Source organism: Crocuta crocuta, unplaced genomic scaffold, assembly GCF_008692635.1.
Source record: "Crocuta crocuta isolate KB4526 unplaced genomic scaffold, BGI_CrCroc_1.0 scaffold289, whole genome shotgun sequence".
Taxonomy (NCBI): Eukaryota; Metazoa; Chordata; class Mammalia; order Carnivora; family Hyaenidae; genus Crocuta; species Crocuta crocuta.
Window position 1 is genome coordinate 389,802 of NW_027533264.1, and position 24,477 is coordinate 414,278.

A 24,477-nucleotide genomic window follows, 5' to 3' on the forward strand; every position below is an offset into this window, starting at 1 on the left:
GTCAAAAGACAGAAAGACTCTGTTCTTTGACTTTCTAATGTTAATGTTAAACCAGCAATGGGGCACCTGGGTGGCTCAGCCAGTTAAGTGTCTGACTTCAGCTCAGGTCGTGATCTCATGGCTCGTGAGTTCGAACCCCGCATCAGGCTCTGTGCTGACAGCTCAGAGCCTGGAGCCTGCTTCAGATTCTGTGTCTCCCTCTGTCTGTGTTCCTCCCCTGCTCATGCTCTCTCTCTCTCTCTCAAAAATAAATAAAGATTTAAAAAAAATTTTTTTAACCCAGCATTGTGTCCTTGGTGTTACTTTAATCACGAAGAATATTAGCCAGTAGTTTTATTTTGTTATTAAGGACTCTGTCTGGGTTTGGTGTCAGGGTAAGCTGGGAAATATTACCTCCTCTTCAAGTTTCTGGCTGAATTTGTGTAAATTACCAATAGTTCTTTATACATTTGGTAGAATTCAGCAGGAGCATGAGTTTTCTTTGTGGAATGAGTACAAACTAGACGTTGTTGTTATTGTTTTAAATGTTTGTTTATTTTTGAGAGACAGCAGGGATGAGGCAGCTCTCTGCTGTCAGCCCAGAGCCCAATTTGGGGTTTAAACCCACAAACTGCAAGAGTGTGACCTAAGCTGAAGTCGGACACTTAACTAACCAAGCCACCCAGACGTTGTTAATTGCTATTTTACATGGATGCCACTGGCTTACATTCTTGAGTTTCAAATTCCCTAAAAAGTTCCATGGCAAACTCTACTTTTATCTGAAAACTGATTTACTCCACCTAATTCTTGAAAGAGTTTTGCTGGGTGTACAGTTTGAGGTTGACCGCTGTTTTCGGTCAGCGTTCTGGAAATACTATGGTTTTCTCTTCTAGCTTTCAGTGTTGCTTTTGAGAAATCTGCTGTCAGACTGATTGCTGTGACCTAGCTTTTTTCACAGCCTGCTTTTCCAGTTGTCTTGATGTCCTGCAGGTTCACTCCTGGCCACGAGCTATTTGTTTTTCTTGTTGGGTGTAAACTCTTGTATATGCGAGTTCATGCCTTTCATCAGTTCTAGGAAATTCTCCTCAAATATCTCTCCACAAGCCAGAGTTACCTTTTTCTACACCTTTTCTTTATCGCTCCCATATCTCTTTACCTCTCGCTCATATCTCCCTTCTCTTTATCTCTTTGTTTTGAATCTATGTAATTTCCCCCAGTTTAGTACTTCTCAAACTTGAATGTGCCTACAAATCACAGGGAATCGTGTTGAATGGCAGCTTCTGATTCAGCAGGTCACCAGTAGGTGGCACCCGAGAGTCTGTCTCTCTAACAAGCTCTCAGGGCTGATGATGGATGAGCTGTGGGTCCAAGCACCATACATAGGGGAGCGACTTTCTGGTTCACTAATCTCTACTCAGTTGTGTTTAATTGGCTGCTAACCCCCTCCCAATTAGTTTTTATTTTCATCATTGTGCTTTTTATTTCTAAAAGTCCTGGATCGTTCTCTTTCAACTCTGACTGGTCATTCTAGAGCCTTGTTGCTTGTTAATTTTTGTAATGCCACCTTTTATTCCACTAAATAGTTGCACATACTTAATTTACCTTTGGTACCTAATATCAAAGGTCCTTGGAGATAGAAATATGCCCTTGTTTATGCTGACTACCATTCATGGTGGTTTGTTCCTGTGCATCTCACCATGTGAGCTCACGTTTGGATTATTTCAATCTATGGATTTCAGTCCTGGGGGATGAAATTGAGGATACTTTCCCCCAGAGAGGATTTGCATTTGCTTCTGTCAGGGTCCAGGACGCAATACCAACGTGGTACTAGATTTGCCCCTTCCCAGCTCCCTAGTTTACCAGAACTTCAGGTGGCCTTTCTTTGCCCCTGGCTTTAGACTTAATTTTCCAAATGTGATGCTAATATTGTCATTTGCCTTTAGGGTAATGCCACCTTTCCTCTTTGCTCCTTGGATAGTTCCTTTCCTACAAACTCAGCAACACAACAAAAATTGTTTTACATACAACCTCATTGTTTAAAAGCACACTGGTAGGGCACCTGGGTGGCTCAATCCATTAAGGTTAAGCATCTGACTAGCGTTTTCGGTCCAGGTCATGATCTCACGGTTTGGAAGTTTGAGCAGCCAACTTCAGCTCAGGTCATGATCTCACGGTTCGTGGGTTCGAGCCCCGCTTCGGGCTCTGTGCTGACAGCTAGCTCAGAGCCTGGAGCCTGTTCCAGCTCCGCCAATGACTTTCTGTGTGGACAAAGCCCGTCACCTCTCTCGGTCAGTTTCCCAACTATAATATGGTAAGAATCCATTCTGCTCTACTAACCATAGGCTACTGTGCCAGGAGGGAAAAAGAATTTTTAAAATGGTACCAGAATTCCTTTTAGAAATTCAACTATCTTGGAGTGCCTAAGTGGCTCAGTTGGTTGAGCATCCGACTTCAGCCTCGGGTCATAATCTCATAGTTCAAGAGTTTGAGCCCCACGCCGGGCTCTGTGCTGACAGCTCAGAGCCTGGAGCCTGCTTTGGATTCTGTGTCTCCCTCTCTCTCTGTCCCTCCCCTGCTCATGCTATGTCTGTCTGTCTGTCTCTCAAAAAAAAATTTAAAAAAGAAATTCAGGTGTCTTTATTAGGAAAATACCTTGATGTCAATTCAGGGCTAAAAGATTTCCTCCACTCCCAAGGTTCTGGCAAAAATAGGTGAGTGGTTGTTGGCAAACTTGGCTACACATTAGTATCACTTGGGAAGCTTTTAAAACATAGGGCTTCCCAGATTCCACGCCCAGCCTGGCCGACTGGCTAGTTCCCATTTCCTCTTCCTGAGTACCAAGGAAAACTACATTTCCCAGGCCCCTTTGCAGTAATCCAGGGACCCATGATGAGATTCTGGCCAATGGATGTGGGCAGGCTGGCCTAGCCAATAAAGTCCCTGAGTCATATGCTACCCTTTATTCCTCTTCCGAGACATCTGTGGAGCCTGTTTTGTAAAGATGATGGTGTCAAAAATGGAAAGAGGCTGGATCTCTGAGTCACTGCTAGAAGTGCCACCCAATTCCCATGTGATGTGATGTGAGCGAGAAATTAATAATAAAGCTAAATTAGTTACAGCAGTCAACTTTGCAGAACTTCTGATTTAAATGAACTGCAGTATGGTCCAGGCAATTGTTGTTTTGTTTTGAACCCTTCGGGCATTTCTAATGTGCAGCCAGGACTGAAAACCACTGGATTAGAACAAAAATACAAGTGTGGGGTTGCTAGGTATGGTAAGGAAATATTCATTTTCCAAGGACTCCCCGGAGATGGGAAAAAGGTTGTTCAAAAATGAGAGGAAGGGGGTCCAGCAACACGGAAGGAGGCAGGGGAACCCAAAGACAAAGGTTGACCAGAAAAATATTCTATGTGCTGGGAACGATCAGGGAGCATTCAGAGTTGAGGTATTTAATATTCAATTCTAAATTCTCATCAGAGCTGTTAGGTGGAAGACATAAGCCCCTATGTTTGCCTCCAAATCACCAGTGAAGTCGGCCCCATGTTTGCCCTTGTGTGAGTGGATGCTTTGGGGAAATCAAAGGAAGAAAGCCAGTTCCACATTTGGTTGTTACGGGGAGAAGCAAACAGCTAGAGCCCCCTACTGAGAATCCTCAGTGAACATTCTGGGCTCCCCTGAAGAAATCGAGCTGGGAAGGAAGGCTGATGCCTTAACCCTGAAGGATTTCACACACACACACACACACACACACACACACACACACACCCATGGTGACATCTGGGTGACATTTCAACCAGCTCTCTACGGCATGTACGGCCGAGCACCTAGAACCAATCTTAGCATTAGCGCTGAGAGAGTCCGTGCCACTGTTACAGAGAATGAACCTAAGAGGTACAGGGGCCTGCCCCACACAGCAAGTTCTAGGTGAAGTGAAATGGATTAGCCATGGAGTCCCGGGATCCCCTGGCCCCCATGAATGTTCACAGGCTCCTGCCTACGGCCATTTAGAACAAGCATTTTCTGGGGATGGGCCAGGTGGAATGTGAAATTTTAGAAGACGTCACAGGACACGGGACAATTCACTCTGACTTCCATTCCAGAATCATCTGTGCTGGGGCTCCCCACTCTCACCCTGTCTGGAAGCCATCCATCCACTGGGCCCCAACCAAAGACAGACAGAGCCCAGAAGCCTTTGTTTTCACATTTAATCAAAGGAAAAGAAAGAAAACGAGTCAGGGCAAAAGCTCAAGAATCGACTGAGGGAGAGGAGAGGGGAAAGGGCAACCGGGCTGGCACCGAGCGGGGACAGTGGGGGGCAGAGTCCTCATTATCCCGAGGTGCCTCAAATACAAGTGTCCAGGGAGGGAGAGAGGTAACGTGGTGGGCGCACACCTGTTCCAACCCAGCCCTGGGCCGGGGGCGGGGCAGGGGAGGGAGGACACAGTTCAGGGAGGGACGAAGACAGGAGAGGAGGGACCGGGCCCAGCTGCCCAGGCATCACTAGAGGTGAAGGTAGCAGAATGGCATCAACACAGGAGAGCTGCCCTAAAGGGCCAGGTGCCAATCCTCCAGCAAGGTGCCCAGCGCCCTATGCCAGCTTCCCTCCACCCCCGTGGAATACGGTCTCTCCATCAGGGTACTTTGGAGGCTAACCAAGGTGGGGGGTTTGCACCAGCAGATTCTCAGCTGCTCCTATTCCCAAATCCTCCACGGGAGGTGGCAATTGGCAAAGGATACCATTGGTTGCCTCGGGCCAGCCAGCAGGAGAGCAGAGGCCCTTCTTCCTTCCACTCCTGGTCCCCATGGGCTGTGGGTAAGGGTGATGCAAGGGGGAGTGGAAGCGAGGACAAAAAGAACACTGGCTGAAGGGGAAAAGAGGAGTATAAAGGTGACTGCATAGTGAATGCAGAGCTATGCAAATGAGATGGGAGCAGGCTTGACCTTGGCATCTCACTTGCATATCCTATGCAAATGCAAATGAGATCCCTCATATAATAAATATATTTCTAACTTTGTAATAAATATTCTGTCTCTTCTCCCTCCCCTTCCCTAGGAAATGGGCACACAGTGGTTCAGGGGCCAGCTTGGGCTGAACCTGCAGCGAAGACCGATTAGACACTCAGGAGAACTGGAAAGTCCGAGGGCAGGTGGCAGGGGCGGCGGTGGGGGCGATGGGGTGGTCCCGGGCAAGGACAGGCTGACCCCAGGCAGGATCACAGAGAAGAACGAGGGACAAATGCCTGGGGAAGTCTAGGACGGCATTCTTGCTTTTCTTAAAAGGGATTTTCCTATTTTACACAATTTGCCTTCCCCAAGGACTGGAGGGTGGCTTTTAAGATAGGGGAACAACGGGAGGGGTGGAGGCAGACATCTGGGGAGGGGCCAAGGCTCTGGAATCGGGGATAAGAGTCTCATAAGAAATGGGGGCTGATGGGGAACCCCCTCAAAAGGGCCCCCAAAAGTGACCACCAAAGCAAAAACAACCCTTTGCTTCTCTGCTCCAAAAACCAACACTGATACACACACCAATGACACAAACACAGACCGGGTGCCGCAGCATGAGGAACAGAAGCTGCGCCGAGACACTGTGAATAGCGCCCCCTGGAGTTGTTCAACAAGAAGCTGGTAGAGCACAAATGTCCTCCTCGGAGCCCGTGCCCCCCGCACCCCGGCCTCCTCACAAGGTCCCCTCTGCACCCATGCTCAGCAGCCCCAGGACCTCAGTAGAGCGGCCAAAATGGATGATGGTCACGAACAGGGAGCCCAGATGTGCCCCACCAGGGGCCATGGTCAGTAGTAGCAGGCTCCCTGCGACCGCCCACCCCTACCCCTGCTGCTAAGCCCATCCACCCCTGCTGGCCTTGCCCAGTGCAGGGGAGCAGAGCTGATCCGTGGGGGACACATTGGAGAAGTCTGTGGAGAGACTTCGGCAGTGAAAAGCTGTGGATGAGGGAAGGACAGGGCAGGGTCCGCTTGTGGGACTCCGCCCGATTCCACGGGAGCTGGGACGGCCCTGCTGGTTCAAGCTCGGGCTCCCCCAGCCTTCAGGGCTCCCCCAGCCTTCAGGCGGGCACCACTGCCCAGGCCTGCCTGGCTGTCGGGACCTGCACTCCCCAGTCTGGAAACAGCCCAAAGCCCGCTCCTTAGGCCACAGGGGTGAGAGGCGGGAGGAGCCCAGGAATGGAGTGGGCGTGGCCAGTCCTAGGAGACCTGGAGAGAGCTGCCCGGAGGGCGGAGGTTGGTGTACCTACTGACCAGATGGTCCCAAAGCAGCTTTTCTCTTCTCTGGACTGAACGCTAGGGAGGTGACTCTGACACACTCCTGGGCACAGCCTGGCCCTCAGAGAGGGACATCTGGTGGCCAGTGGGCGTGGGGAGCAGGCAGCACCTGGGCACAGAGGTACCCCATGAACACCCATGTCCTTGGCAGTATGTGCCTCTGTGCCGAAGCCAGATTAGGGCCCCGCTAGGAGTCATCACCCAGAGAGAGCCAGACCGCCAGGGATGTGAGCTAAGGATCATGGCTGGGGAGGGGGATGGGTTCGGGGTTCTGGGTCACAACCCAGAGGGGTGAGGTACACATGAACAGGCTCAGTACACCCAGCTGACAGGCACCCACTGAGGCTCTGTCCGCAGCTTCTCCATGGCCGCCTGGAGCTCACGAAAGGTCCTCTCCAGGTTGGTGTTGACCAGGCTGAGGTCGAAGTAGTGCCCGTAGCCCCTCTGGATGCGGCTGCTCTCTTCCACTGTCCTCCTCAGGTCTGCTTCCTGCTGGCACAAGGGGACCTCTCAGTCATCAGTGTCCCCCAATCCACCCCCCCCCATCATCACAGGGAATCTACAGCCTCTCCCCTATCCATCCGCCTGCCCAGAGCCCTGCTGTATCAGGTACAGGCTCCCTGGCCAGGGAGGAGGGGCCACTGCAGGTCTCAAGGCAGCTCTCCTGCAGCCATGGACAGACAAATGGGTGAAAAGAAGGAAAGTAGGAAGGAAATAACCTTTAATAAGTGCCTAGCATGGCACTAACTGCTTTGCAACCCACATAATCTTCGTGACAGCTCTGCTAAGCAGGACTAGTTATTTCTCATTTCCGACAGAGAAAATTGGGGTACAAAGAGGTCACCCAGTCAGCCAGTGGCTGCACAGGATCTGCCTGACACCAAAGTCAGAGGTCCCTCCAGTGTGATTGGGCGCCTGAGATGCACCTCCCACGCATGCCTCTACCTTGGGCCACGGCTACCCCACGCCTAATCAGCTGGCCAGGGGCTGAGCAGGGGTGGGAAGGAAACTTTGGATAGTGACGTGAATAATCAGAGGCAGAAGCTCTAGGGTTGGCCCAGCTTTGTCCCAGTGGCCCCAGCTGGCTAGGGGACTTCAGAGGGGAGCCCAGCCCAGACAGCCTCTCCCGGGCCTGCGTGGGGCTCTGACCAGGGGGCTGAGGACTGCAGTACCAGATATGGCCAGCAGAGGGACCCCTGAGCTCAGAGTTCCACAAACCCTACATCGGGAGAAGGCTGCTCCAAGGGGATGGCGGGGAGAGGAAGGTGCCCCGGTGTCCTGTAACCGCAGACTTGAAGCCCCTCCTCCCAGCCTCCTCCCTGATGCTAACTCATCCCTCCAGCCATCCTTCCAGCCTCCAGCCTCCTCCTTCCCTTCAGCTTTTCCCTCCAGTTGTAAATAACGTCTGGCCCACTTCTGCCTATAGATCTCCCACTGGCCCTCCGGGCTCCCTTAAGCACTCTGTCCCGGGCAGTGGGCAGAGCGGCAGGCCTGGCAAGAGCTCCTGCACCCCAGGCTAGCTGTATCCCTGACTCTATGAGACTCTGGGGCACTTCACTTCCTTGCTGGGATCTCTGTTTTCATACCTATAAAGTGGGAGTCAGGAGTCCAACCTCACTGATATCTTGGGTGGCGCTCTCTCTCCTTCCCCAGCACCACCTTCTTCTCATCAGCGCCAGCGCCAGCGTGCCTTCCCCCGAGGCAGCCACCAGACCCCTCCCGCTGCACCTCAGAGTCCTCACCGTAAGCTGCTTGGTGGACACCCCACTCTCCAGTGCAGCCCGGTTCATGGCCCGGAGGGTCTCATAGTCCGGGGCTTCGATGAACACCACGTAAGGAACAAACTCAGCTGTTCTCAGCACTTTCACTGCCTGCAGGAAAAGAAGGGGGAGGGAGAGTATATCCCACGGGCATCCTGGAAGGTGGAGGAGGGTAGCTGGGGGGAGGGGTGACTGGGGGGGTGGGGACATGGCACCTGGGGATGGATGGGAGAGGAACAACTGGCAGGTGGCTGGGGACGGGGAAGCTGGAAGAGGCTGGGTGGGGGGCTGGGAGAGTGAGAAAGAGATTCTAGGTGGGTCCCTAGCTGGAGCNAGTGCTGGGGGGGGTGCAGCAGAATGGGGGGGTGTGGTGGGGAATACCGGGCAGGCTGGAGCGGTACCTGGGGGTTGACGTCCAGCACGCACACTTTGCCAGAGGCGATCACACCCCGGATGGAGTCAATGCGCGTCCCATACAGGTTGCCCTCATACTCGCCGTGTTCCAGGTAGCGCCCGGCGCGGATGTCGGCCTCCATCTCCCCACGGGACACAAAGCGGTAGCCCTGGCCTTCCCGTTCAGAGTCCTTGGGCCGCCGGGACGTGTCTAGGGGGAAGGAGAGGCTGCGTGAGCACAGGCAGGCTGAACCACCTCAGACACACGTGCTCATGTGGCCTGAGAGGTGCGGCCTCCCTCTGCCTTCAAAGTGCTGCTGCTTCCCCCACCCCGCGCCCTCACCATCACCACTGCCACACACGACTTCGAGGCAGTGAGTGGACCTTCAGAGGTCACTGCTCCAACGTAGGACTCACAGATGGGGGGCTGAGGCCTGGAGAGGGCGAGATGCACCCCAAAGCCACACACCAAGGTCAAGAAGATCTGGGGTCAGCGTTCAGGTTCCTGCCTCCAGGAACCAGGGGCCCTCACCACCCAGGCTGGTTGTGTCACCAAGAAAACCCCGCCTTCCACAAGGCCACACACAGCCCTGTTTCACATGAGTTCCCAGCTGGGCTTCCAGTTAGTGAAACATGGGAGAAGGAAAGGCGAAGCCTGCAGAGCCCACCCGGGCCACAAGTTCAAAGGACAGCTTCCCGATCCCTCTCCAGCTTGCAGTTCCCCCCCAACCTGCAGAGGGCGCACTGCCCCCACGCCTCACTCAAACGCACCACTTGCCTTGGTGCCCACGTAGATGCCCGCTCTGCGGTCCAGCCCCAGCCCCCAGGGCAGCCCCTGCTCCCTGCCCCCACCCACCAGGGCCCAGCGCCCACTCACAGGGCACGGTGGTTCCGTAGCGATCTGGATCCCACATGATGAGCTTGTTCTTCAGGCTGCGCCGCCCCACACCCTGCGCTCCGATGAGCACCAGGGTTTTCCGGCGGAAGGGGGGCATGCGGGCCACCTCCTCATAAATGAGCAGCTCGTGGCGGTCAAACTCTGAACGCAGAGAGAAGGCGTGCGTCAGGCTACGCGGGCGGCATGGGTGGGGCCAGGCCAGGCTTGGGGAGGCCAAGCATAAGAGGGCTGGGGGAGGGGGGGCAGCAGAGAGAGACTAGGCAGGCCCTGGGGGCGGGACTGGCAACATCAGCACCAACAAGTCACTGGTGGGGGTGGGAGGGGGCACGGCATCTTAGAGGAGGACGGGGAAGGGGGCCTCCAACACCCACCTGCATTCTTGGTGGTCAAATACATCATTCGCTTCTTTTTCTTTCCCGAAAGGCTGCCACATAGGGTCCCTGGGCACAGGGAGATGGGTGAGTGAGGCCAGGCAGGCTTGACTGAGATCCCAGATTAGGGGTTATGAGGTGGGGGCGGGGGGGGCTCATACCTGAGGTGGGTGTCAGCTCCAGATCCCGTTTGACAAAGGCTTTCCGCTTCTCCTCCAGCAGCTGGCTGGGGATGAGCCCCGCACTGCCCCCTTCTACATGGCAGGCCTGGGACAGACAAGGGAGAAAGATGTGCCTGAGTGAGAAGACACCTCCTGGGGCACTCAGCTCCCCACCCCCACCCCATACCTGGAGAGACAGACCCAAGGGCTCACCTGCCACCAGTTAGCGTCATCCTGGTTTACAATCTGCAGCAAGTCTGCGGCGCTGAAGCGCAGTCCGGCTTCCTTGCAGGGGATGAGGCTGTCTCTTGCAGGGTCATAGTCAAAGTGGCATTTCACAAATACCTGGGCCAGGGATCAGAGGAGGGTCAAAGCAAGAAGGGAAGGCTGGAGGTCAGCACCCTTCTCAGACCAGCCCCCTGCCCCACTTCCCCCTCTGGGGGAGGGGGAGTGCCACATGGTCCACCGTCTTCCCCACACCCTGGCAGAGATCAAAGAGGCTCTGGCATGGCCCCTTTAGTAAGGGCATGATGCCCCCAGGCCCCCTTGGCTGGCTCCCTAGTACCAGCCTTCCTCTGCATCTAGAGCAAAAGGACGAAGACTGATGGGGCCTCTGGGCAGCTGGGGCCATGGACCCACCCACTGAGGAGGAGACAGGATCACTGGGTAGGGGATCCCTCAGTCCACCCACAGCCACCCCTTGGAACAGGGGGCCCTGGCAGACGGCTAGAGAGCCGCCAGGAGAAAGTGGACAGAGCAGCCAGACCCCCACCCACCATCCAAAATAAGGAGGCAGCAGTACAGGCCAGCTGGCAACTCAACATCGCGCATGCACAAACAGGGTACACACAGACAAGCCTGGGGCTGCATCAATACAGGTGCCTATTTTCATACCCTGGGGCCTTGAATGTGCACACGTTCCTTGCACCTGCATATGAGTGCCCAAGACTCAGACCAATGCAAGGGTATGCAGGAGATGGGGACTCCCACTCCCGGCCTGTGACCCTGGCGGTTGGGAGCCCTGGCTGCCCCTTGGGCTGTGGGCTGGGTGGGGAGGTAGGTGGAGGCACCTACCTGGCGGGGCAGATGGGGCTCCTGATAGCTGGGCAGGATCTTGAGGATGACACTGCCGCTGGCATTGCGCAGGAGCTCCTGCAGGGCTCGGGGGTCGCTGCCCACCGGCTGCCCGTTCACCTCCTTGATGATGTCGCCCACGTGCAGCAGGCCTTGCTGAGCCACCATGCCCCCGTGCAGAATGCGCGCGATCACCAGCTCACCGCCCTCCACACGGAAGGTCACTCCCTGGGGCGGGGGTGGGGGGGAGGGTGATCCAATGAGGCCCCCAGCTGCTCCGAGTCAGAATCTTCAAAAGGGTTTCCTAACAGCCCCTCCATTCCCATCCTCACCCCTTCCACCCCGGACTCACAGGGTCCTCCTTTTCCACTTTTCTGCCCAAATCCTTCACGTACAGGGGCACTCATGGAGGGAAGGTGGGCGGAGTGGAGAGGGTCCTGGCACATACGTGTTATGTGTGCAGCTCAGATCCACAGTGCGCGGTCTCTTTGGGTTGCGTGGGCCCGGCCCTGGGCAAAGCTGGTGCCACCTTCCCCTTCAGCCCTCTCTGGGGCAGATCTGGGCCCCACTGCTTCCTCTCCGTCCCCATCCCTCCGGCTCCCACCCCCATCCCTGCTTGGTGGCCTCACCAGATGCTCTCCAGCGGTCTTGCGGATGCCCACCATGCGCACCGCGTCGGGAGGCACCGGCTGGTTGCTGAAGGTGGGGTCCAGGCCAGGGCTGGGCGGGGGGGTCTCATAGGTCTTCGAGGCCACAGAGTCGTGTGTCTCCAGGAGGGACTGGGGAGGTGGTAGAAAGAGGGACCGTGGGACAGTGACCCCTGGCGCTAGCTCCCCGCCCGCGCCTCTCCCAGCGGCAGCCCACACGCCACGCCCCCAGGCCACGCCCACACCACGCCCCGGGGCCGGAACCTGAAAGTGAGGCTCCTGGAGGATGCGCGCCAGCTCCGCGGCGGTGCTGCTCTGCTCTGCCAGCTGCGCCAGGTCCCGAAGGATCTCCTGCACCAGCTCCAGGTTGTTGTCCCGCACGGCCTCCAGCTTGGTCTCCTCCAGCCGCTCGTGGGCCTAGTGGGTGAGGGCGGTGCAGGTGACACCGGTGGCTCTCCCAAGAACCCTGGGCTACCAAACACTGTCTCCACACCCCCCCCACACCCCCCGCGCGGCTCAAATCCTGACTTCAGACCCCGCTCTCAGCATTGCTTCCAACATCAGCTTCAGACCCTCGCTCACCCAGCCAGGAGCACACGAGCGTGCAGGCACACCTTGCTTTCTCCTTCCTCCCCCAAAATGGTGACTAGGATCCAAGGTAGGTAAGGGAGAGTACAAAGGATAACATTCCCATCCCCATGCCACAGAAGGCCATTAAACTTATCAAGCGATCCCCAGCCTCCCAGGACCCTATAAGCATGTGAGTTCAAGGACAGCTTCTTCTACCCAACATCATGGTGTTGGACATCCTATAGCCCGGGATGAAGCAGTCAGGGAGGTGGAGTAACTTGCTCAAGGTCACAGGGATCCGAACTTGGGTCTCCAGGCCTTCAGCCTTGTGCACCCACTGAGGGAGGGGACAAGAAATCAATATAACAGACCTTGAACAACATGAGAGTTTGCCATACCAACCCCAGCACAGTCAAAAATCCACGTATAACTTTTTACTCCAGGAAGACTTAATTATTAATAGCCCACTGTTGACTGTAAGCTTTATGGATAACAAAGGTTGGTCCAGGCGCCTGGGAGGCCCAGTCGGTTGAGTGCCTGACTCTTGATTTCAGCTCAGATCATGACCTCAAGGTTGTGGGATCGAGCCCTTATGTCAGGCTCTGTGCTGGATGTGGGGCCTTTTTGGGATTCTCTCTCCCTCTCCCACTGTCCCTCCCCTGCTCACATGAGTGTTCCCCCTGCTTCTCTCTCTCAAAAAAGAAAAAAGAGTTGGTTAACACATATTTTCTGTTACATTATTATATACTGTACTCTACAATACTTATTATATACTTTACAATAAAGTAAGATGGGGAAAAGAAAATGTTAAGTCATAAGGAAGAGAAAACATATTTACAGCACTGTACTTTATTTATTGAGAGAAGCCCAGACAAGTGAACTTGCACAGTTCAAACCCATGCTGCTCCAGGACCAAATGCACGTGGTACCAGGAGAGGACCTTGCACCTACTTGTTGCTTTACTGACTCTGGGCTCCATGACAAGGTGCTCTGAAAAGGGGAGAGGAAGCTTTTACCAGTGACCAGCCCAGCAAGGAGAGTTATGTGAGTTGGGTCAGGAAGTAAGGAGTCTCATTTCAAAGGTATAAAGGAAGACTTCTTTTTCTCTCTGAACCATTTGCAAAACAGACCTAAGTCACTTCACCCTGGAATACTTCACCATACATCACCTAAGAACAAATAGGAGATCAGCTACATAAACTATAATACCATCAGCACATGGAAGAAGTTCAACATAGACATATTGATATAATATTATCTAATAGACAGTCTCTACTTAAATACTGGCTAGTGTCCCAAAAATATCCCTTCTAGTTCGGGGGCTTTGTTTTTGTTTTTGTTTTTTCCAATCAACAATCTCATCAAGGACCATCTGTTACATTTGGTTGTCACATCTTTTTACTCCCCTTTGATCTAGACTGGATCCCAGTGACTTCTAGTCTTTTGGGACATTTTTAAGCTCAGGCAAGTAGTTTGTAACGTGCCCCACAACTGGGTTTTTCTGATTGTTACACCATTAGACTCAGGTTAATGATTTTTGACAAGAGTTCTACATAAGCAATCTCGTGTCTTTCCCACACCTTGAGACCGTGTGACTATTTTCTGACTCCATTATTCCTTCTACATGTATGAGTTGGCATTCTACTATAAGAAAGAACTTATCCTTTTTCCCTCCCACCCCACCTCCCTTTCCCCTAAACTCCCCTCTCTGTATCACTATGGATTCTTTTTATTCTATGTTCTAATCCACCACCATCACTATCTTCATGGTCTCGGTTTATCCCAAATTTGTCCAGTGGGAGCTCCAAACGTGTCCTTTTGACAAGTTCCCATCAGTCCTTGAGCACCTTCTTCCTTCTGCCATGGGCTCAACTTGTCCTTTCCCTACCCCAGATCTGGGCTCTGCAATTTCTCCAAGGAACTTGGATTCCTTTTGGCAGAGAGTGGTATTTAGAAACCAAGATCTGGACACTCAGTGCTCATTGCCTCTGGCATGTCACTTCTTTAGTAACCATTAGTTGACACTGAGAGTTTCAATTAAAATCTAACTCTGCAAACTTTTCCTCCTCTGCTCCCATTCCATATCTGTACCTCCCTTCTCCCTCAGGGAGAACGTATCTCCCCATATGTGAATATATTTACTTATCTGTTCCATCCTTCAATATTTGAGAAGACTTCAAATTGCTAACCTACTGTGACTACCTATCACAAACTTAAAAGTTGTTTTTGACTTGCAAGTAAAACTGCAGTTCCTTTTGTCCTCAGAATAGTCAAAAAGCGCTTACAGCATTAGGGAGATGTTCTATATCCATCCAATCCATCCTGTCCAATACGGCAGCCACGTGTGGCCATCGAGCAATGTGGCTAGTAGGACTGAGAAACTGAATTTTTAATTCTGCATCAGCAATGCAGTTTATTTAAGTGTTTTCATTTTCATTTGAGTATTTAAATAAATAGTCACATGTGGCTAGTGGCTACTGTAGTAGTGGCTACTGTAGCACAGCCTTAAAATATATCTCCCTTAGAATATATTACAGTCAGAATACTGTGAGCAAAAGTGACTAGAATTAATTCCCTTTTCTGTATAGTTATGCTAACAATTTAACATGTGAACAGATTCACTTATCTGCACTTAATTTCAGAGGTTTTTTTTCATTCTTTTAAATTTACTTGTATTTTTGGAATATTTACAACATTTACATGGTTCAAATTTTAAATCTAGGCACCTGGGTGGCTCATCCGTTGAGCATCCAAGTCTTGGAGCATCCATGTTGACTGTGGAGCCTGCTTGGGATTCTCTTTCTCTCTCTCTCTCTCTCTCCCTCTTCCCCTTCCCCCCTCTCTCTCTCAGAAAGATCATTTTAAATCTATATAGAAAGTAAACTCAGGGGCACCTAGGTGGCTCAGTTGGTTGAGCGTCCAACTTTGGCTCAGGTCATGATCTCCTGGTTCACGGGTTTGAGCCCCTATTTCTTTTCACATAAATATGCAAATATTTCTCTTTCTTTTTTACATAAAAGGTAGAACCCTATATACACACACTCTTTGATTCCTTGTTTTGTTTTGTTTTTAATTGACTTGGTTTGCTGTTTGATTTTTACTTAACAATATACCCTGGAAATCACTCTATTTGATTGAAATCACTGCATTTGACTCACTGCATGACCGGAGTACCGTAATGTATTCAGCCAATCTCATGAGTATTTCGGTTGTTTCTAATATTTCACTCATACAAATAAAGCTGCAGTGAATAACCCAGCACAGCTGTTGTCTATCCGCAGAGAAGCCTTCCATGTAAATTCCTGGATCAAGCAGTGGATACACTGCGGTTTTGTTAGATTTTTTTTTTTAATGTTTTATTTATTTCTGAGAGAGAGAGAGAGCATGAGCAGGGGAGGGTCAGAGAGAGAGGGAGACACAGAATCTGAAGCAGGCTCCAGGCTCTGAGTTAGCTGTCAGCACAGAGCCCGGCGTGGGGCTCAAACCCACGAACTGTGAGATCATGACCTGAGCCGAAGTCAGACACTTACCCGACTAAGCCACCCAGGTGCCCTGGTTTTGTTAGATATTGACAACTCCCCTCTCCACAGGGCTCGGGCAGCTTTGTCTTCTCACCAGCTTTGGATGAGAGACTTCCCTGAAGCCTTGGGACCAGAGCCTGTGATCAAACCTTTGCTGTCTGCCAGTCACATGGCTGAGAAATAACCTCTCTCGGTAGGACTTGATTTGCATTTTGCTTATGGAGTGAAGCTGAGCACCTCCCCATATGTTCAAAGGGCGTCTCTTTATCTTTTTCTCTAAATTGTTCATGTCTTCTGCCAATTTTTCTATCAGGTCTTGGTTTTTTCTTTGTCCCATTTTGCAAATGTGCTCTGTGTTGGAAAGATAAGCCCTTTATCTGTGATATCTCTTGCAAATATTTTCCTCCAGATTGTCATTGTCTTTTGATTCTGCTTACGTTTTTCTGTCAATTTTTAAATGTAGTTTAGTTTATTAATACATACATCTGAATGCTAAGGTATAGTTTGGAAGGGATGCCTGGGTGGGTCAGTCAGCTAAGCTACCATGTTTTCATCTAGGATATGTGTGGTTTATTTTTCACATTTAGATCTCCAATCTGCTCACTCAAAATCTCTGCTTTGAGTTTATTCTGATGTACAGTATAAGAATGGATCTGTTTGGATAGCTTTCCAACTGACAATACAGGTATCCCAACACCATTTATTAAAAATCCATAGCGGGGAGGTGGGGGGGCACCTGGGTGGCTCAGTCAGTTAAGCGTCAGACTTCGGCTCAGGTCATGATCTCACGGTTTGTAAGTTCAAGCCCAGAGTCGGGCTCTGTGCTGACAGCTTGGAGTAGGGAGCCTACTTCAGATTCTGTCTCCCTCTCTCTCTGTCACTCCCCTGCTTGCTCTGTCTCACTCTCTCTCTCTCTAAAATAAATAAATGTTTTAAAAATGTGTTTAATCCATAGGAAAATATTGCTTAATTTTCCATGTGTGACAATGGTAGTGTGATTATTTTTTTAAAAGAATATCTTTTATGTATATATACTGAAATACAGATAGAATTATGTCTGAGATTTGCTTCAAAATAATTCAGGAGAGAGGGATGTAGGTGGAGGTATGGATAAAGCAGGATTAGTCATGGGTTGTTACATGTTGATGCAGCAATGAGTGATGCAGGTTCAGGAGACAAGTTTTTCAAGCCCATGAGAGGAGATTTTAAGAACACCTCATAGGGATACTCTGAGGATTCAGGGAGATGCACACAGGGCCTGGCACACAGCAGGTGCTCAGTAAAGGCTGGCTCTTTTCTATCTTCTCTTCCCCAGTCAGGCCAGGGGAACAGCATCCCTCAGGGGGAGGCACGTTAGCCCCACAGTCACTTAAACCAGCCTCTGGCAGGTGGGAAGCATTTCAGACAGACTCCCACAGCCTGGCTGGGCAGAACGTTCCTGCACATGGGGGAGCACACAATTGAAGGCACAAAGGAGTAGCACTCAGAAACCACTTATGCCTTGGGGCACCTGGGTGGTTCCGTTGGCTAAGCTACCGACCCTTGATTTCAACTCAAGTCAAAATCTTGTGGTCATGGGTTCAAGTCCCCGTGTGGGGCTTCTCACTGAGCATGAAGACTGCTTGGGATTCTCTCTCTCCCTCCCTCTGCCTCCCCGCCGCCCTGTGCATTTCCCCCCCCAAAATAAACATTAAAAAATAAGAAGAAAGAAACCACTTTTGCCTTGATGTTCCTTGATGATGTTCCTCAGGCGCTAGAGACATGTCTCTGAAGGTTCCATCAAAATCTATGTACGCCTGTCATTTAGGTCAGCACAGCCCACCAAGCTTTCCCTGCTGTTACCAGCGACTGGAGCAATGCCTGAAGTCCAGGGCCCAGGAACTGTATTTCAAGAATGAACATGGGGCGCCTGGGTGGCCCGGTCGGTTAAGCGGCTGACTTCGGCTCAGGTCATGATCCCATGGTTGGTGGGTTCGAGCCCCGCATTGGGCTCTGTGCTAACAGCTCAGAGACTGGAGCCCGCTTTGGATTCTGTGTCTCCCTCTCTCTGCCCCTCCCCTGCTTGTTCTCTGTTGCTCTCTGTCTCTCAAAAAATAAATGTTTAGGGGCGCCTGGGTGGCTTAGTCGGTTAAGCGTCCGACTTTTGCTTAGGTCATGATCTCGCGGTTCGTGGGTTCGAGCCCCGCGTTGGGCTCTGTGCTGACTGCCAGCTCAGAGCCTGGAGCCTATTTCAGAGTCTGTGTCTCCCTCTCTCTCTGACCCTCCCCTGCTCACGGTGTGTGTCTCTCTCTCTCTCTCCTAGAAATAAATAAAAATATTAAAAAATAATAATAATAAATGTTTAAAAAATTTTTTTTAAATAACGAACAGTGGCCCTCAGGCACAGAACCATCTCACAATGGCCACTTTGGCAGGTCTCTTTTCAGTTTAGCACGGGAGAACAAATTTTCCTAGAGGCCCTCACTCACCGAACCAGAAGCCGGAAGCCAGAAGCCAGGGCCCCTCCCAAGCTGCTTATCTCCCATCCCTCACTTAATGACTCCTCCCCGAAGGCTGGTCTACTCCAGTCTTGTGCCTGCCTCGGGCGTCTTACCCACAGATAAAAAAGCACAGCTCTCCAAGCTCAACCTTCACGGCCCAGAAAAAACTTTACACATTTAATCATTCAAGTACGAAGGAAACACTACAGCAGGGTGATCTAAACAGTTAGGAGAACATCTAACAGGTACCCTAATTTACAACACACTTTTCTGGGACTTCGAAAATTCAGAACTGGATTAATCCTATCCTTGCTCTGTGACAGGTTCTCATCATTGGTTTGTGCATAGCTCCTTTCAGTTTAGTTGGCATTGAATTAGACATTTTTGTAGTAATCAAACAAGGATCTAAGAACCCAGCACTCATACCATAAATGAGGATCCTGACAATATCCTGTGTCTAACCACGTAGCCCAGCCACCCATTCCCCTCCTAGAAACTGCCATCTTGATGCCCTGTGATCATCCTGCCCCACTGTCCCATTGTATGGTTTCATTGTATCTATGCATTATACATATTCCTAGGATTAATATCATTTTTAGTGATTTTTACCTTTTTCTCAAGGGGAAATTATGCTATATGTAATTCCTGGGGGACCAGTTTTTTTCACTTAACATTATTAAGTGAAATATTATTTTACCCACTATTCTTTTAGCCACTATTATTTTGCTAACATCGACTCCCATGTTTAATAATAAGAGATAACATTTTCTCTTTGTTTCACTTATTATGTTTCACGTAACAGTATTCTCCTATAATTCATTCTTTTTTTCGCACATGACCGTTGTTCGTTTTAACCACTATCTTATATTCCGTCACGCAAATATGCCACATTGGTTTCGTGTCCTCTCCTGGGGAAGCACCTGGATCATTTCAAGTTTTTGCCATTGTGAACAGCTCAGCCACGAACATTCCAGTCTGTATCTCCTGGAGGACATGTAAGAGTCTCTCCCAGGATCAAAACTGCTGGGCCGCAGGGTATATGTGTGTTCAAAGGTAAAGCAGCACATTTGCAAAATATCTCATTTAAATGTCACAATGGCCCTGTGAGATTAGGAGTCCCAAGGCCATTATCTGAGGCTTGCGTGGGTGAAATGAATTCCTTCACAACTCATCGGTGTACACCTGGGACTTTGGTCAAGGTTTCCTGGGCGCCCCCACAGCTGTGGTGACGCCACCCGGGCACCTGTTTTTAGAATGCGTGTTCCTGGTACACGCAACACTTGTACGTGCAGCATGAGAGCCACCAGGCCCCCTACGAGGAAAGTGGTTTTGAATTTCTGTACTAACCGTTTGCTGAATTCTGCTCTGATAGTCATCTTCGGCACAGCATGGGCTCAAGCTTATGACAGACCAGAAGCCTGGGCCAAGTACACAATTAGCTACCAGTGCAGCTGGTACTTGAACCCTGATCCATCAGCTGCTGGTGCAGATGTGCCAGAACAACTCCAGAAGCAGAGTGCAAAAGCAGAAACGTCACACAGCCATTTCTCTTTTTCCCCTCTGCCCTCACACTCTGACATCTCTGATCTTGGCAGAAAACAGGGAATTCTCATTTGGAACCTATGCTTATAATTAAATAGCTCAAAAACTGAAAGAAGTCCCAGAGTGTGGTGTGCCAGAAGGGAAAGTCACTCTCTAATCTGGATTTGACGATGTGATTTGCTTTGGTGGGTGGGACATTAGCAAATGTGACCCAAGCAGAGGCTTGGACAGTGCTTGGGACTTGGGCCTGGTCTTCCCTCGCTGCTGAGACTGCCATGTGAAGAAACCTGGGCCCCCTCCTAGAAGGTAAGAGACCACACCATCCTAAACACTGCAGCCTTCCCAGCTGAGACACCAGATGGTATGAATGAGAATGTCCTAGACCACCCTGCTGAGCAGCCCAGACCAGAAAAACCACCCAAACCATCCAAAAAATCATGAGAGATGAATCATGGCTGCTTAAAACCACTAAATTGTGGGATGGTTTGTTACACAGCAGAAACCGACTGATACACTGAGCTCCCCACCACTGTAGCTTCCACTTGTCATGTCCCTTGGTCAGAGTCTCTATTCCAGTGACCGCCTCCCCCAACTCCTTCGTTCTTTTAGGGCTCTCTCACCCCAGCCTTATTACAAGAGTGGAGGCCTCCCAGTGAACTCTAGTCAACGGCCAAGACTGCATGGTAACAACTCTTCATGGTTTGCAATGCCCCTCTACATCCATGACTTTCCCCATCCCCACCACGACTCTGAAAGAGAGACATCATTATCCCCACTTTTCCAAGGAAATAACTAAAGCTCAGAGAGGTAGTCAGACATACTAAAATCACACAGCCAACCAGGGACTCTTCTGACTCCAAACCCCATGTTCTTTCTACCTTATCTCATGAGGATTAGATCACAGCTCCCCCTACCCAAGCTGGCAGATGTCCCCACTGGCAACAGTTTGCCGGAATTTCTGAATGTCAGCTGACTTGGATTCCGCACCTTGGCTTTGCTTGTTGTTGGAACACCTGCTGCTGGATCCAAGTCAGCCCTCCCAGATGTCACTCACCTGCTGAGGCTGCCACCTGTCGTCTGCAGCCAACCCCTTGGATTTATGATCTGTCAGCCAGATTTGATTTCCCTCCAGAGCCTTTATTCTCTGGGTTTGTCCCCTCAGGCCCCGCCCCTCCCTGGTCCTAGATCTACTCAGCCCAGCCCCTCCCACGCTGTCCCCACATCCCCAGAGGGGAGAGGCAAGCCCCACTCTGTAAGGAGAAGGGAAGGAGGCTTAATAGCTACCACATTCAGTTCTGGCTTGACCATTTCTGAGTTTTGTGGGTCACTTCGCCAAGAGAACTAAGGTTTTACAACTGGATCTTTTTTTTTTTTTTAAATGTTTTATTTATTTCTAGGAGAGAGAGAGAGAGAGACAGCGTGAGCAGGGGAGGGTCAGAGAGAGAGGGAGTCACAGACTGAAACAGGCTCCAGGCTCTGAGCCGGCAGTCAGCACAGAGCCCGACGCCAGGCTCGAACCCACGAACCGCGAGATCATGACCTAAGCGAAAGTCGGACGCTTAACCGACTAAGCCACCCAGGCGCCCCTACAACTGGATCTTTGATCCTAGCACTTTTGTCTGGTAAGGTGGAAATGTATCTCTGTATGCATAGCCATTAAAATTGTGAGAAGGAAGAAGAACTAGGTCCCGTTGTCCAAAGCAGGTCATGTGGTCAAGCCCAGACTGAAGTGTCTCACTCAGTGAGACAAGTGACAAAGTTCCATTGCAAAGGGTCACACGGCCAGGGATGGGAGGGGTTCTTGCTGAGCTCAGACAGGCCTTTACGGAGACGGACTTCTTGTCTGTTCCGCAGCTCGATGGAGAGAAGTCACAGGGGCCTCTTGGTCTGTCAGCCTCATACTGGGGGTCTCAGAGTGGAAGAAAGGTTCGCCCTAGCTTCTGTTTTGCTTTATGCATCTGGAACCAACCTGGGAATCTCTTGGGAGGAAATTCTGACCAGCTTATCCCCCAAAAACAAGTCTGGAGAAGGGAGTTTATATTTCCACTCTGATATGGTTTGTCAGTAACTTCTCAACTAGGCTGTACCGGGATGCCTCAGGGCATCAGACTTGGACTCCGTCCCGAGAACAAAGGAGCTGACCACTCATTCCCACAGCCCCAGCACTGTGCCTGGGACTCGGTGAGCGCGCAGCAGATATTCGCTGCTTCAGTGAAGGCTGACTAGGTGAGTGATGTTGTTACACGGCCAGCAGTCCCCTCACTGGAGGGCCGTCCCGTGGATCAGACAAACACACCCAAGACGAACACGATCAAGGGCAATCATGCTGCGGAGGGACCTTCTCACTCGAGATTCTGCCCTCCTAAAAGCTCTCTATTTCACTGGCCAGAGTCTCACTGTGGAAGCAACAGCTAACGTGACCCAGAGGTGGACACGGCCTGATAAATCCACCTCTGAAATCGGCTTTGGCAGGTTACAGGTGTTGAGGGTCAAAACGTGCATATTCAGCAATGCCACTGCCAAGTGTCCACTCTAGAGAGACTCTCACACACGAGCAGAAGCAGCTGAATATGAGGACACTCGTTCCAGGGCTGCGCTTAGTAGAGGAAGGTCAACAACACACCTTCTCTCAGTAGGAGAACCGGTAAATACACTAGGCTCTATTTCAAATATTGGAATCCACACAACAGTTAAAATGAATCTGTCTGTATCTACAACGATACTTACGTCAATAACCATATTACAATACCATGAACTAGAAATCTCAAAAACCTAAGTGGCTTACATTATCATTCCATTATGTAAAGTTTGAAATCGCACATCATAGGGATGGATTGTTTACATCTAAACCCATAGGGGGCAAGATAGGCCAACGTTCATGGGTAAGACATTATCAGTCTCAAGCTAGGGGTCACCTGCGGGGATGGAAAGCCGGTGAAGTGAGGAAAAGAGGAGGGGATTAGCAGCAATATATTTCTTCTTCTTCTTTTTTTTTTTTTTTAATGTTTGTTTATTTTTGAGAGAGAGACAGAGTGCGAGCAGGGGAGGGGGCAGAGAGAGAGGGAGACACAGAATCAGAAACAGGCTCCAGGCTCTGAGCTAGCTGTCAGTACAGAGCCCGAGGCAGGGCTCGAACTCACAAGCTGTGAGATCATGACCTGAGCAGAAATCAAGAGTCGGACACTTAACCGACTGACCCACCCAGGGGCCCCTTTCTGTTTTTATTTTTAATACATGAATACAGTCCTTGACCACTGAACAAAAAGCAGTCGACCTTTTCCCCAAATCCCCCAATCTGGTCAGTTTTCTCCTCCCCAGAACATCCCACTACTGACCATTTCAGCCCTTGCACCCTCCGTGGTGAGCAACCTCCCCAGGTCTTCAGATAGAACGTTCCACATGACCAGGCTGTGTCCCCGGGACACAGTGTCCCCTGAGTAGCTCTCTCCCTCCAGTGGGGCCCGGTTCCCCCACACCCCATGCTGGAGCAGCCACAGCTGTCCTGTGACAGAGTCCCCATTCCTACCCTGAGGAAGAGCCACCGCCCGGCTGTCCTACCCTCTACCGCTGTCTCAGCACCATCAGTGCCACATCCTGGTCACCCCACTGTCGTTCCCTGAGACCCTGGGGCTGCCTCGGTCTTCTCCCACTGCAGTGCCTGCCATACCCTAGATCCCCACACCATCCCACACACAAACCTGCCATTGCTGAGCCTCTTTAATGTCAATGACCGTCTCATCCACCGCAGCCACATCCTAAATTGTCGTATTACCTCCCAGGGCTGTGCTCCTTCCTGCCTCCCTCTCTCTGACCTCTGCCTTCTCTTCCAGGTTATCCACTCTACCCAAACACTCCATGACCTCGGAGAGCCCCCAGGCCTTCACCTCCATTTCCTCCCTGCCTCTCTGTTTCCTCCAGGTCTCCCTCCCCGCCCCTCTGAGTCTGGGCCCCGGAGGTGACGCGCTGAGTCCCTCCCACTCACCAGTCCCCTTCACACTGCCCCCTGCGTCCCAGCCTCCACAGCCCACAAGACCTGGACCAAAGCCACCCCCTTTCCTCCTGGCACCCCGGGACTGAGCCCGCCCCCAACCCGAAAGCCGGGCATCTGCCACGGACAGTCTGGGGCCCTGTAAGCCCTGCTCCCTGGCTTTTGTGGGGACCCGTTCCCTGCCCTTCAGCGATTAGTCAAATCTTCATTTCCAATTCTCCCTGCTCAATCCTGATCCCTAATTTCCGGCAGACAACTGCCCCACCCCCCTTCTCTGAAAAATCCGAGCAATCACACATGATTCTCTGCAACTCCACTGACTCCACCCAGGAGAGGGGGCGCCCTTCTACCCCCGCCCCTCAGCTGAGGGCGCCACCAGCCTCTTACTTCCCCTGTGCAGATTCTTGGGTGCCTTGCAACCCCCCGCCCCTCACCTTTCACACCCAACACCAAGCACTGTCACTTCACTTCCTAAGTAATTGTTTCATCCTTCCCTCAAGCCCTGTCACGACAGGGCTAGTTCAGGGCCATCCGCAACTCTGGTCTTTCCAGCTCCAAACCATGACCCTCCAGTCACCCTCCACAGCTGCCAGAGGATGCTCCTAAAATGACCATGTGCCATTATCCCGCCCTTGCTTAAAACCCACAGAAGGCCCCCTGTCACTCATAGGACATCACAGGACAAGGCCCAAGCCCCCAGCGCAGCCCCCGGGGCCCCCACAACCTGACAGTGTCTCCACAGCTTACACTCTGTCTTGCACCTGAAGCTCCAGCCTCGCACCCCCGCATACTTCTGGCTTTTTCTCACGTCTGT

At 51.4% G+C, this 24,477-nt stretch overlaps 1 protein-coding gene across 3 annotated transcripts in view; it reads right to left on the minus strand.

The window, feature by feature from the left end:
• Positions 1-4,169: 4,169 nt before the first annotated feature.
• MPP2 (MAGUK p55 scaffold protein 2) overlaps positions 4,170-24,477 on the minus strand; it is a 28,514-nt gene continuing 8,206 nt past the window's right edge. For 2 of the 3 annotated variants that reach the window (XM_077747712.1, XM_077747713.1), the window contains exons 4-14: positions 11,827-11,979; positions 11,545-11,694; positions 10,916-11,143; positions 10,055-10,186; positions 9,842-9,947; positions 9,681-9,749; positions 9,289-9,450; positions 8,420-8,622; positions 8,001-8,129; positions 6,599-6,747; positions 4,170-4,841 (exon numbers count right to left, since the gene is read on the minus strand). In XM_077747712.1, the coding sequence (XP_077603838.1) occupies positions 4,628-4,841; positions 6,599-6,747; positions 8,001-8,129; positions 8,420-8,622; positions 9,289-9,450; positions 9,681-9,749; positions 9,842-9,947; positions 10,055-10,186; positions 10,916-11,143; positions 11,545-11,694; positions 11,827-11,979 (1,695 nt within the window). In that variant the 3' untranslated portion in view covers positions 4,170-4,627. Of the gene's footprint in view, positions 6,748-8,000; positions 8,130-8,419; positions 8,623-9,288; positions 9,451-9,680; positions 9,750-9,841; positions 9,948-10,054; positions 10,187-10,915; positions 11,144-11,544; positions 11,695-11,826; positions 11,980-24,477 lie in introns of all 3 variants that reach the window. The other variant, XM_077747714.1, reaches the window with a different exon arrangement.